The following is a 13,634-nucleotide window of genomic DNA, read 5'->3' as shown; positions in this document are numbered from 1 at the left end:
CGGAGATCTCAAGGGAATGTTTTGTGCAAAGATGGGCATGATAAAGGACAAAGAAGGCAGGGACCTAACAGAAGCAGATGAGATTAAGAAGAGGTGGAAAGAATACACAGAAGAACTATACAGGAAAGATCTGAATGTCCCTGATAGCCATGATAGTGCGGTCACTGAACTTGAGCCGGACATCCTCAAAAGTGAAGTCAAGTGGGCCTTAGGAAGCATTAGTAACAACAAAGCTAGCGGAGATGACAGTATTCCAGCTGAGCTATTTAAAATCCTAAAAGATGATGCTGTTAAAGTGCTGCACTCAATATGCCAACAAATTTGGAACACTCAGCAGTGGCCACAAGACTGGAAAAGGTCAGTTTACATTCCAATTCCAAAGAAGGGTAACGCCAAAGAGTGTTCAAACTACCGCACAATTGCGCTCATTTCACATGCCAGCAAGGTTATGCTCAAGATCCTACAAGCTAGGCTTCAGCAGTACGCGAACCGAGAACTACCGGAAGTACAAGCTGGGTTTCGAAGAGGCAGAGGAACTAGAGATCAAATCGCCAACATTCCCTGGATCATGGAGAAAGCAAGAGAATTCCAGAAAAATGTCTATTTCTGCTTCATTGACTACACTAAAGCCTTTGATTGTGTGGATCACAACAAACGGTGGCAAATTCTGAAAGAGATGGGAGTACCAGACCACCTTACCTGTCTCCTGAGAAACCTGTACGCGGGTCAAGAAGCAACAGTAAGAACCAGACATGGAACAACTGATTGGTTCAAAATTGGGAAAGGAGTACGACAAGGCTGCATACTGTCGCCCTGCTTATTTAACTTATATGCAGAGTACATCATGAGAAACGCCGGGTTGGATGAATCACAGGTCGGAATTAAGATTGCCGGGAGAATTATCAACAACCTCAGATACGCATACGATACCACCCTAATGGCAGAAAACGAAGAGGATCTAAAGAGCCTCTTGTTGAGGGTGAAAGAGGAGAGTGCAAAAGCTGGTTTGAAACTCAACATTAAAAAAACGAAGATCATGGCATCTGGCCCCATCACTTCCTGGCATATAGAAGGGGAAGAAATGGAAGCAGTGACAGATTTTACTTTCTTGGGCTCCAAGATCACCGCAGACGGTGACTGTAGCCATGAAATTAAAAGACGCTTGCTCCTTGGGAGGAAAGCTATGGCAAACCTAGACAGCATAGTAAGAAGCAGAGACATCACCTTGCCGACAAAGGTCCGTCTAATCAAAGCTATGGTTTTCCCAGTAGTAATGTATGGCTGTGAGAGCTGGACTATAAGGAAGGCTGAGTGCCGAAGAATCGATGCTTTTGAACTGTGGTGCTGCAGGAGACTCTTACGAGTCCCCTGGACTGCAACGAGGTCAAATCAGTCCATCCTAAAGGAAATCAACCCTGACTGCTCAATGGAAGGACAGATACTGAAACTGAAGCTCCAATATTTTGGCCACCTAATGCGAAGAGAAAACTCCCTGGAAAAGACCCTGATGCTGGGAAAGACTGAAGGCAAAAGAGACGGGGACGGCAGAGGATGAGATGGCTAGATAGCATCACCGATGCAATGAATATGGAGTTGAGCATGCTCCGGGAGAGAGTGGAGGACAGGAAGGCCTGGCGTGCTATGGTCCATGGGGTCACGAAGAGTCGGACACGACTGAACGACTGAACAACAACAAATTTAAAAGGTTATGGCCGTTTCTGTATTCCAATGCAATTCAATAGGAAAATGTAAAAAAAAATGGCAATTAAGACAGCTCAAAATATCCAGGGCACAGCTCAAAAGATTGGGGCCTGTGCCTAGGTGGGCTCTTTTCTAACTACGCCCCTGCCTGGATGGCCTCCGGCCACCCTCCCAGCTGGACTGGCTGGCTGGAAGAGGGACAGCGGAAGTCTGCAGCTACTTTCTGCCAGTGCACATCCCTGCCTTTCTCACGCAGGTTCCTCCTCCTCTTCCTTCCTTGGTGTTTTATGGGTGGACCAGAAGAAAACCCAGCTCCATGCTAGAAGACTCAATCGTTACAGCTCCCCACAACCAGCCCCTGCCCCAGCCCCTGACAGCTAAAAAGGATGCAAAACAATACTGTATGCAGACTTACAGATTTATTGCAGCAGAAAAGCCTTTGTCAAATGCAGGACTCACAGCCATCTGGGGAAGTGGGCCAATGCCACAAGAAGTATGTGAAGTCCAAAGTTCCAGAAGGCCTGTCAGTCTTCCCCATCCTGGGGAAGCCAGGCATCCTGGGAGTTGAAATACAAAGTATCTGTAGGGCACCGGGTTGGGAGAGGGCTGCTCTACAGGGTCAAGTGCTGCTGACATGCCAATGTCCTATGCAGATTTACTTGGGAATTAGTCTTCTTTGAATCCAGTGGGACTTACTTCTGAGAAAACATAAGATTGGGGCTGTACATCTGGAGACCAATGCATGCTTATATATAATGATAATGATAATTATCACTATAATTACAAGATCCTCCCCTTCCTAATGTAAAAATGCCATTAGTCTGAAATTAAAACCACGCGAAATGGTTAGGTAAATATAGTTTAATGTGAATCCCCTACAGATGGAAGAGGGTTACTAGAGAGACTATTAGCTTTGGAGAAAGAAAAAGAAGCAAAAAACAAACGTCTCAGAACAGATTTGGAACGTAAATGCAGTGGCTCAATATTTGCTTCCCTAAGCACATCTGGGATGTCTGTGAAGCTCCTACAGAATGTAACTGTATGGTTCTGTAAGATCTACAAAAGCCAATCCCCTTGCTGGGGGGGCCTCCAATACCATCTTGAGAACTGTCATTACTTTTACAGTGAAATAAACAGACTAAACACCTGAGCCCTCTTCCTTGAGAAGTACCTGGTCAATACCCTGAATGCTGGGTGGGAAGAAGTGCCTGCTCAGTATCCTGAGGTCAAAGAAGATAGTGGATTTCTCAAAGAATTCAAAGACGTTTTGCCATGAACCACCACCATGGCTGGATGAAACTGAGGAAGCGTATTCATTACCACCTGCAGTAGTAGATCTTAGTTTTATGCTTCACTCTTAGGCCAAATAGTTCAGAATTCTAAATCCCTCTGCCAAGGTGTAGGCAGAAAAACATGTCGCTGCTAAGCCTGTGCCTATCTGCAAGGGCAAAGCCTTCCGTAACTTACAGAAACCTGACCCAGAATGATATTCTGGTGAAATGTACACTCCAGGGGTTGCTTTGGGCTGAAGCCCTGAAACCTTGGTAAAAAGAAAGAGAAGCATCCAATGTCATTTAATGGCCTAAGCTGAGGCCTCCTAAGATGTGCATAGAACCAGCTCATTTCTTCATTTTCATCCACAATTTTGAAACCAGTGCAGCAACAGGGCCATTGACTAGGGAAACCTATGACCTCTTCATGAAATCATGAGCCTAGGTTTGTTTTGACGCTGTAGCCATCTAGAAGAGCTAACAGGCTACTTTTCTATACTGCTAAAGTTTGATCTACAATCAGCAGCTTATGTACTTTATATCTCCATGATGTGAAAAGCTTCACCTGCTGATTTGTGCACCTGCAGCTTCTGTTGACAGGGCCTTTCTACATGAGGCATTTATTGTGCACTTGTGATTCGTCACTCACTGTAGTTTGCAGGTGTTTTATACAACGGCGTCATCCTCCAGGGCATCTTCTGTACTTTGCAACCAATTTAGGGCACAATCCCATTGAGACAGACATCAGCCTCTAACTTCAGAGGTTGACACCTATCCAATGCAGGATGGATGAGGTATGGAGGGGATCCTCTCCTCTGTGCTCCAGCCACCCTGCATTTGTGGCTAGATGTGCATTTTCAGGGAGGGGAGGGAAGGGGCCTGGAGACCCAATAGGAAACTGTCTAAAGCAGCTTCCACAGCCTCCTCCCCTAACTGCCTCTGGGACCACCTTCTTTTCACCCTCTCCGCACTCCATTTATGACAGCAGAGACAGTGGCAATGTGGAACGAACCGCGCTGGCTACAAGGGTGCAGAGGCAGAGAGCGCAGTTTCTCAAAACCTCGGTTTCCAGAGACTGAAAAATCCTATGGCCATCTAGACAGTGTCTAAGTGGCCATAGGATTGCTTTCCACATTTTTTTTTTAAATTGGAGAAACTCTGGTATATCGGGGAATGGTGGAATGAAACCCTACAGTATTTGCACAGTTCCACTATACCACAGCACCACCTAGAGGTTATGTAATGGAATATATAGAAAGGCTGAGGAGGAGGAAACCTGGAAAAAAAGTCTATAGAGGATCAGATCCTAATCCCACAAAGAATCCTGAAGCAGCAGCCTCGGTAAAGTGGCAGGTTAAAAGCTTCATGCAGAAAAGCCTGAAGACACAGATTCAGAAGCCAACTGACAAACTGGCAACCTTATTAGCAGGTGAGCAATAAGCCTTTTTGTACGCTAGCAGCAGGAGTAGTTTCATTGACCAAGCTCGTTGAAGGAGGTTGCGATAAAGTGCAATAGCCCATAATAATATTGAGACTTTTTATTGAGGGTACTCTGTGGGCAAATTTCAGTTGTTGTTTTGTTTCAACACCACCACAATTTCAGCAGAATATGCAGAAGTTTTATTGATACAAAAATATTAAAAGTATTTCAATCTCTCAAACCACCAAAAGATCTCCTTTCTAAAACAGAAGATGTTCAGAACAAAATGTATCCTCTCCCCATAACTGAAGATGTGGCACTGCAGCCTTTTCCTCTGTTGGGCATGTCTTTATTAACAGATATCAACCCTGGAAATTGTGGCCTGAGAGCTGTTTCACACCTCTAACAAGACATTTCATCCCAAGGGATGTAGAAGGCTTGGCACTTCCCGTTTTCAATTGAAGGTAGTCATTGGCAAGCAACTGCCTCCTTCCCTGTGGTGATGTTTTATGGTATCCAGTGGTGGCTTTTGAATGGGAACCATAGAAATAAAGCAACAGACAGAGCGCCTTTCTACAAAAGGCTTTTATTGTATGCTCATGATTCCTCCCTCATGGTAGTTTGCAGGTACTTTGCACATTGCCATCCTCCAGAGCTTCTCCCATGCTTTCCACCCATTATCATGGTGTTTTTCTTAATGAGGAAAGTCTGGTATTTTCTCTAGTGTTATAGAGCTTTCATATAATAACACAATTCTGCTATACCACAGAGCAATGTGGCAGCTGTATAATGAAACATATAAAAAGGCAGAAAAAGAAACCCCCCAGAAAAAAGCACATGTAACAGAGCTGATCTTCATCCCGCAAATAATCTGGAAGCAGAAGCCTTGGTAAAGGTCCAGGATAAAAGCCCCATACAGAAATGCCCAGGGAGTCCTATCCTCTGCAGATTGGATTTCCTTGTTTTTGCAGCCTTGTCCATTTCTCTTTAGGTGGTAATGATAACATTACCTCCTATGAGAAATGTTGAGAACTGCTCCCCCACCTGGATATTTTATGTGATTCTCTCTGAAGCTTAACCGTTGCACTTTTCTGACCGAAACACTTCCTATACTCATGGTGTTTGTGACACCTCTGTCCTCACATCTGTTGAACCAATCTATCTGAGAGAAGCTTCTCCCCCACTTAAGGCATTTGAATGATTCCTCCCCTGCATGGAGTCTCTGATGAATGCTCTCTCTGACCAAAGCTTTTCTCGTACCAAGGACTTTTGTATGGTCAGTATAAAATTTGATGTTCCTTTAAATCTCCCTTGCTGAAGAAGTTCCCAAACTCAGAACTTATTCATAGCTTCTTTTCAGTATGAATTCTCTGGTGACATATCAAGATTCTACTCCTGCTGAAGCCTTTCCCACACTGAGAACATTTGTATGGTTTTTCCCCCGTATGTGTTCTCTGATGACCTATCAAGGTTCCACTCTGCCTGAAGCTTTTCCCACACTGAGAACATTCATATGGTTTCTCTCCAGTATGAGTTCTCTGATGACTCATCAAAGCTGCACTCTGCCTGAAGCTTTTCCCACAATAAGAACATTTGTATGGTTTCTCCCCGGTATGGATTCTCTGATGTTTCTTCAAGGTTTCATTCCGACTGAAGCTTCTCCCACACTGATGGCATTTGTATGGTTTCTCTCCGGTATGAATTCTCTGATGACACCTCAAGGCTCCACTCTGCCTGAAGGTTTTCCCACACTGAAAACATTTGAATGGTTTCTCTCCAGTATGAATTCCCTGGTGACTCACTAAAGCTGGTCTAAAAGTGAAGGTTTTCCGACTCTCAGGACATTCATATCTTTTCTCACCTGTTAAGGTTCTCTGTTTAGAAGAGCATGAATTCTGCTGGACAGTTTCCTCTGACATGGGATGCTTATCGTGATCTTCCCAGGTATGTATCATATCAAATTCTGAAGGGTAGTGATACCTTCTACCATATCTGGAGAACATGGGCATTGTATTGCTTCTGTGTCCTTTGGAAGGCTGGCTAACTGCAGCTGGAAGACCTTCTGTGAGCTCATTACATTCATTCTCTCTCTTCACTGGCTGCTTTCCCCTTTCCTCTTTGGATTCGATTCCTTCCTCGTGCATCTCAGCTGTCTCTAGCACATTCCTTGGGCCTATGTATGGGGTTGTCCTGGCTGTTTCCTCTGGCTCCTTTCTTCCAAACTGGGAACTCTCTGTCTTGAGCTGACTTCCTTTCTTGTCACCTGCAGAGTCAGAAAAAATAATTTTGCCAATGTGAACTCTTTTCAAGTTGTCCATAACCTCCTTTGGCTGATGTTTCCTTCTTAGGTATTTTCTCCCTCTGCTAGATCTGTTTCTTTCTGTCTCTATGATCATGTCAACCCCCTCTTTTTATCTGGGGCTGTGGTTTTCAAACTGTGTAACACCAGGCAGAACAAGAGGTACCTTTTAGAGGCAAATTCTATTATAAGAACTATTAAGAAAGGGACTGAATATAAACACTGGCTGTATCATAACACTCTAATGTATGGCCGCATATTTTGCCCTCTCTTCAAAGTGATATTTTGCTCCTTCCAAATTCACTTTTAAAAGGGGCTTGAAAATGGATTTGCACGAACATCTGGTCGCAGCCATGTCATCCTGGCAGTGACTTGCGGAGCTCCGCAGGTTGCTTATCTCAAACAGCTGTGAAAAGGTTGAGCAACCTTTTTATCTTCCCCTGGAATTAAAAGGGGACGCTTTCAGTACCATCCGGATGAAATCTTGGAAGAACAGCTGCTTCTGCGGAGAAACTGAGGGGCTGGAAGCTAAGGTTAGTCGCCGGAGTATCATCTACTGAACGCTGTTTGAAACTCCTAAGCAATTAGGAGACACAAGGACAGACGAGCTCCAAATAGTATTTGTGAATTTAAACTACCAGCAATATCTGAGGACTTGTAATTAAATCTGCTTGTTTGTTTCTGCAATCATACTTGCTTGTTATGCTTTTGAAAGTGGAGGATGGCAGCACCAAAGGAAAAAAAAGAAAGGCTTGAGAACGCCATCTACCCCCCCCCAACTGCTCCCCCAGCAAAGGTTTCTAGAAATGCCGGAGATGAAGAGGAGTTGCTTGCTTTGATAAAAACTATGTCTTCTCAGCTACCAGAGCAGTCAAAGAAACTTGAAACAATTCAGGACTCAATCACTGCCCTTCAGGGGGCTGTGGATTTAATTAATATCTCTTTTCAAAAGATGGAATCGAAGGTTAATGATCTCGAAGATCGGGTTACTGCTCATGAAACTGCCATGGAAGCTTCTCATATTTTATCTGCTCGAATTTCTCAACTGGAGGCCTTCACACGTGGAGCGGATCTACGTATCCTTGGTATTAAAGACATGGCTACTGATATAGGTTTGGCTGAATTTATGGATAAACTTTTGCATGAGCTATTGGCTTTACCCTTCAGCAAAGGAGATCGTTACCTTGTCGTGGTGCTGGAGCTTGAGCACCTCAGTGACGTCATGAGCTCAACCGTGGAGGGACACCCAAGACGGGAAGATCATGGCAGAGAGGTCAGACTAAATACGATCCCTAGGGAAGGAAACGGCGACCCACCCCAGTATTCTTGCCATGAAAACTAAATGGATCAGTACAACCAGAGATATGTTGGTATACCATTGGAAGATGGGACTCCCAGGTCGGAAGATGGTCAAAATGCTACTGGGGAGGAACAGAGGATAAGTTCAACTAGCCCCAGATGTGATGACGCAGCTAGCTCAAAGCCGAAAGGACGGCTAGCAGCCGATGGTGCTGGTGGTGAACGACGAATCCGATGTTCTAAAGAACACACCATAGGAACCTGGAATGTAAGATCTATGAGCCAGGGCAAATTGGATGTGGTTATTGGGGAGATGTCAAGATTAAATATAGACATTTCGGTGTCAGTGAACTGAAATGGACTGGAATGGGCCATTTCACATCAAATGACCACCAGATCTACTACTGTGGACAAGAGGACCACAGAAGAAATCTATGCAGTTGGTAAAAACAAGACCTGGAGCTGATTGTAGTTCAGATCACGAACTTATTGCACAATTTAGAATCAGACTGAAGAGAATAGGGAAGACCCACAGATCAGTTAGATATGAGCTCACTAATATTCCTAATGAATATACAGTGGAGGTGAAGAATAGATTTAAGGGACTAGATTTAGTAGATAGGGTCCTGGAAGAACTATGGACAGAAGTTCGCAACATTGTTCAGGAGGCAGCAACAAAAAACGTCCCAAAGAAAAAGAAAACCAAGAAGGCAAGATGGCTGTCTGCTGAGACACTGGAAGCAGCCCAAGAAAGAAGGAAAGCAAAAGGCAACAGTGATTGGGGGAGATACGCCCAATTAAATGCAAAATTCCAGAGGTTAGCCAGAAGAGATAAGGAATTATTTTTAAACAAGCAATGCGCGGAAGCGGAAGAAGATAATAGAATAGGAAGGACAAGACACCTCTTCCAGAAAATTAGAAACATCGGAGGTAAATTCCAGGGAAAAATGGGTAAGATCAAAAACAAAGTTGGCAAGGACCTAACAGAAACAGAAGAGATCAAGAAAAGGTGGCAAGAATATATGGAAGATCTGTATAGGAAGGATAATAATATCGGGGATAGATTTGACGGTGTGGTCAGTGAGCTAGAGCCAGACATCCTGAAGAGTGAGGTGGAATGGGCCTTAAGAAGCATTGCTAATAACAAGGCAGCAGGAGATGACGGTATCCCAGCTGAAATGTTTAAAATCTTGCAAGATGATGCTGTCAAGGTGATGCATGCCATATGCCAGCAAATTTGGAAAACACAAGAATGGCCAACAGATTGGAAAAAATCAACTTATATCCCCATACCAAAAAAGGGAAGCACCAAAGAATGTTCAAACTATCGAACAGTGGCACTTATTTCACATGCCAGTAAGGTAATGCTCAAGATCTTGCAAGGTAGCCTCCAGCAATTCATGGAATGAGAATTGCCAGATGTACAAGCTGGGTTTAGAAAAGGCAGAGGAACTAGAGATCAAATTGCCAATATCCGCTGGATAATGGAGAAAGCCAGGGAGTTTCAGAAAAACATCTATTTCTGTTTTACTGACTATTCTAAAGCCTTTGACTGGGTGGATCATCACAAATTGTGGCAAGTTCTTGGTGGGATGGGGATACCAAGTCATCTGGTCTGCCTCCTGAGGAATCTGTATAACGACCAAGTAGCAACCGTAAGAACAGACCATGGAACAACGGATTGGTTTAAGATTGGGAAAGGAGTATGGCAGGGTTGTATACTCTCACCCTACCTATTCAACCTGTACGCAGAACACATCATGCGACGTGCTGGGCTTGATGAAGCCAAGGCTGGAGTTAAAATCGCTGGAAGAAACATTAACAATCTCCGATATGCAAATGATACCACTTTGATGGCTGAAAGCGAGGAGGAGCTGAAGAACCTCATGACGAGGGTGAAAGAAGAAAGTGCAAAAGCTGGGTTGTAGTTAAACCTCAAAAAAACCAAGATTATGGCAACCAGCTGGATTGATAACTGGCAAATAGAGGGAGAAAATGTGGAGGCAGTGACAGACTTTGTCTTTCTAGGCACAAAGATTACTGCAGACGCTGACTGCAGCCAGGAAATCAGAAGACGTTTACTCTTGGGAGGACAGCAATGACAAATCTTGATAAAATAGTGAAGAGCAGAGACATCACACTGACAACAAAGGTCCGCATAGTTAAAGCAATGGTATTCCCCGTAGTAACCTATGGCTGCGAGAGCTGGACCATAAGGAAGGCCGAGCGAAGGAAGATAGATGCTTTTGAACTGTGGTGCTGGAGGAGAATTCTGAGAGTGCCTTGGACTGCAAGAGGATCAAACCAGTCCATCCTCCAGGAAATAAAGCCAGACTGCTCACTTGAGGGAATTATATTAAAGGCAAAACTGAAGTACTTTGGCCACATAATGAGAAGACAGGATACCCTGGAGAAGGTGTTGATGCTAGGGCAAGTGGAAGGCAAAAGGAAGAGGGGACAACCAAGGGCAAGATGGATGGATGATATTCTGGAGGTGACGGACTCGAGCTTGGGGGAGCTGGGAGTGGCAACGGCCGACAGGAAGCTCTGGCGTGGGCTGGTCCATGAAGTCACGAAGAGTCGGAAGCGACTGAACGAATAAACAATTGGCTTTACCATCTGATTTTCTACTTGATACTGAGCATGCATATCATGTTCCTGGTTCCATACGTGGCACTAAAGGGACTTTTGGGACTGTTATTGTTCAATTTTCATGAGTCTCTACAAAAAATTATCTTATGCGTCTGGCAAGAGAACGAGGTGAGCTTCGGTGGGGACCAGCAAATGACAAGATTATGCTCTTTCCTGATTATACTAAAGAAATCACTGACAGAAGAAGGCAATTCACCAGGCGAGAAGTTTGGCAAAGCAAATTAACCTGCAATATCATATTAAATATCCGGCTACATTTTGCATATGTTTTGAAGGCCAGATGAAAAGGTTTTTAAATCCTGAAGCTGCAGTCATTTCTAACTGGTATTAAAATTAAAACAAGGGAACCAACTCTCTCAGCCTCCAGAGTTGGAATTTAGCCATCTTTACTGTTCTTTTGAAGTGCTTTTTGGGTTATAGCTGATAAGATGCCAGAGTAAAAGTTTGCATATTTCTGTTTTCTTTCTCCTTTTTTATGTTATATTGCAATAAAATGCTTGTTTGTGTGTGTACACATATAAATATACTTTAGATATATTACTTAAAATATACAAATGGTTTGCTTTTGTTTTTTGTTTTTTATCTTTTTGTTAAATTTCTTCTTCTTCTTCTTCTTATTATTATTATTAATATCATTATGGGATTTTCTGGACTTGAGCAGAAGAGCTCCTTACCCAAAAAATCGACACCCCCACCATCCTCCTGCAGGACTTGCCAGACTATGGTCTGTTGGCCTGGCTGGGTCAGACCCCGCTGGACTATCTGCAAAGACAGGCTAGTTTCCTTGGGGTCCATCGGTTCCTGCAGACATCAAAACAAGACAGCCTCCATCAGATACCGTTGTGGAAGAAAGCAAGCAAAACTCACACGGCCGCCCCTGTCCAAACAATTAAGTTTGCAATGATCAGTCCACCGTTAAATATTCAGTGAAACAAATAAAAAGAGAAAATTGCCCCACTACTCAGTCGTAGTGCCAGTCAATGTGCAGTGTGGGGGGGTCTGTACCCCACCCCCATGAAAAAATCCCACCCCCACCCCATTACAGGCAATCTCACTCGGTCGCAGGCGATTCAGCTTCTCCTGAGCGATTCTGATGCAGTGCAGCACCTGTGTACTGGCTCTTGCTGCTGCACTGTGGACTAGAAAGGAAGTCCTGATCTTGCAGCACCGTTTTCTGAATTGCACACGCGTACGAATACACAAAACCATTCCCCAGTAAAAGGAATGGGGAAAGGCTTCCTGCAGGGCACGCTCCTCCAAAACCGGGCAATTATAAAAAACAAAAACAAAACGAAACACAGCTCAGACTCCTGCTGCCTCCCAGACGGCCAAGCAGGTATGACCCCGTCCTTCTCACTGGATGGGTTGAACCGGGCGTTAACGAGGGCACCTGGCGTACCGCAGCTCACTCTTTGAGTCACTGGCTAGCTCGCCAGTCAAACTAGCCAATCGGAGGCAGCTGGTTTGGAAGCAATCGCAAACTAGCCAATCACAGCTGCAGAGACTGCCCGTTTGGAAGCAGTCAGGCACCATGCTGGGCCCAAGGCACTGCAGCCAGCTCTGTTCCAACTGGCTTGTTTTCTTTGTGTCCCTGACAATTATACCATTATATTGTGTTGATGCTTCTGTTGCTTGCAACTGCTGTTTGCCTTGACTGATAGTTGATCTAGTCTTAACTGGATTTATTTCTTTAGTTATGGGGCGCTTGGTTGTGCGGGGATCATTTCCATCTTTGTTTTGTGGGTGGGCCTTAATCATTCTCCCTTGCACAAATTATTATTTTTTAATTCAGTTCTGCGGATGGGATGGGTTGAAAATGTTTCTCTCTTTGTGGCTAGGCCTTAATCATTTCCCCGGCACAAACTGTGGTGTGTGTGTGTGTGGCAGGTGGATTTATAAAGTGCAGTAAATTTCTGCCTGCCCGAATTTATGCATTTAAATTCTCTGCAACATGATGAATCTATTTCTCATGAAGGTTTCTTGCTTGCCATGGCTGGTGTGGTTAAAAATAGTTTCTCTAGTCTCTGGCTACTTGGCAGGAAATACATTTGTGTGCTGCTTGCTTCCCAACTCATTTCTCACCGTGGCCTCTGCTTATGCCAAATGTGTGGCCAACGTTTATGTCTTTAAAAGCAGTTCTACCTGTGAATTGCAAAAAGTTATGTCTGTAAGAACTCCTAATGTCAGATGTGTAGCAAAACCTGTTATGTCTTTAGATAACTCCTGTGCAAGATTGCTGGTTGATCAACTTTTATGTCTTTAAATATTCCTATGCCAGAAGGCTGGTCAACTTTTATGTCTTTAAAAGTGCCTCTGCCTGTCAGTGGGTTGCAGAATGTCATGTGTCTAAAAGCTCTGCCTGTCATGGCCTGCCCTAAGCCCAACCACTGGCAGCGCCCCAGATTTGAGAACACAGGTTGTTGCATGCAACATACAGTTTCGGCCCCTGGCTGCAATCCTATCTATACTTGTATGCCCAGAGCCCTTTAGACCTTCTCGCATCTGTTTCAAGATGAGCACAACCCACGCAGCTGAGACTGCTTCTAAAGGAACCAACCATGTGGACAGCCATCGCAGCTCATGTGTCACCCCGACTCCTTGCACATAACGAATTCACTCACCAGACCATCACATACCTCTTTCACACCAGTTTGGACCATTTCCTGTCCTTCAGGAGGAAGCGATGGACTGGTGCGACTTGGGCATTTTATTCTACCACCTGTGAAGGATGAAAGGAGGTTTTTAGAAGGCGAACCGGTCCATCTCTTCATCCTTAGGGTGACCACATTTATTGTTTATTTTATTCATAAAATTATGAGTTGTTTACAGCCCAAGGGCCCCACACGGTGGCAAAGAAATTAAAACATAAAACATTAACATAAGAAATCATTTTAAACAACAAGAAAAGTAACCTTTCAAAAACGATGAGCAGAATTATAAAATAATTCAAATGCCAAGGGGGGAAAATGATTTATTAACCTAAAACCAAAGA

At 44.1% G+C, this 13,634-nt stretch overlaps 1 protein-coding gene across 1 annotated transcript in view; it reads right to left on the bottom strand.

Moving 5' to 3' along the window:
* Positions 1–4,495: 4,495 nt before the first annotated feature.
* LOC146355994 (uncharacterized) overlaps positions 4,496–13,634 on the bottom strand; it is a 39,332-nt gene continuing 30,193 nt past the window's right edge. The window contains 4 exon segments of the mRNA XM_084829992.1: positions 4,496–5,684; positions 5,686–6,799; positions 11,317–11,443; positions 13,264–13,361. Of these exon segments, the coding sequence (XP_084686118.1) occupies positions 5,399–5,684; positions 5,686–6,799; positions 11,317–11,443; positions 13,264–13,361 (1,625 nt within the window). The 3' untranslated portion in view covers positions 4,496–5,398.

The sequence above is a fragment of the Heloderma suspectum genome, chromosome 2 (genome assembly GCF_057233095.1).
Source record: "Heloderma suspectum isolate Gila_16-S chromosome 2, 16-S_ref, whole genome shotgun sequence".
Classification (NCBI taxonomy): Eukaryota; Metazoa; Chordata; class Lepidosauria; order Squamata; family Helodermatidae; genus Heloderma; species Heloderma suspectum.
Note: the sequence above shows the minus strand (reverse complement) of the source record. Positions and strands in the feature narration are given on the sequence as shown.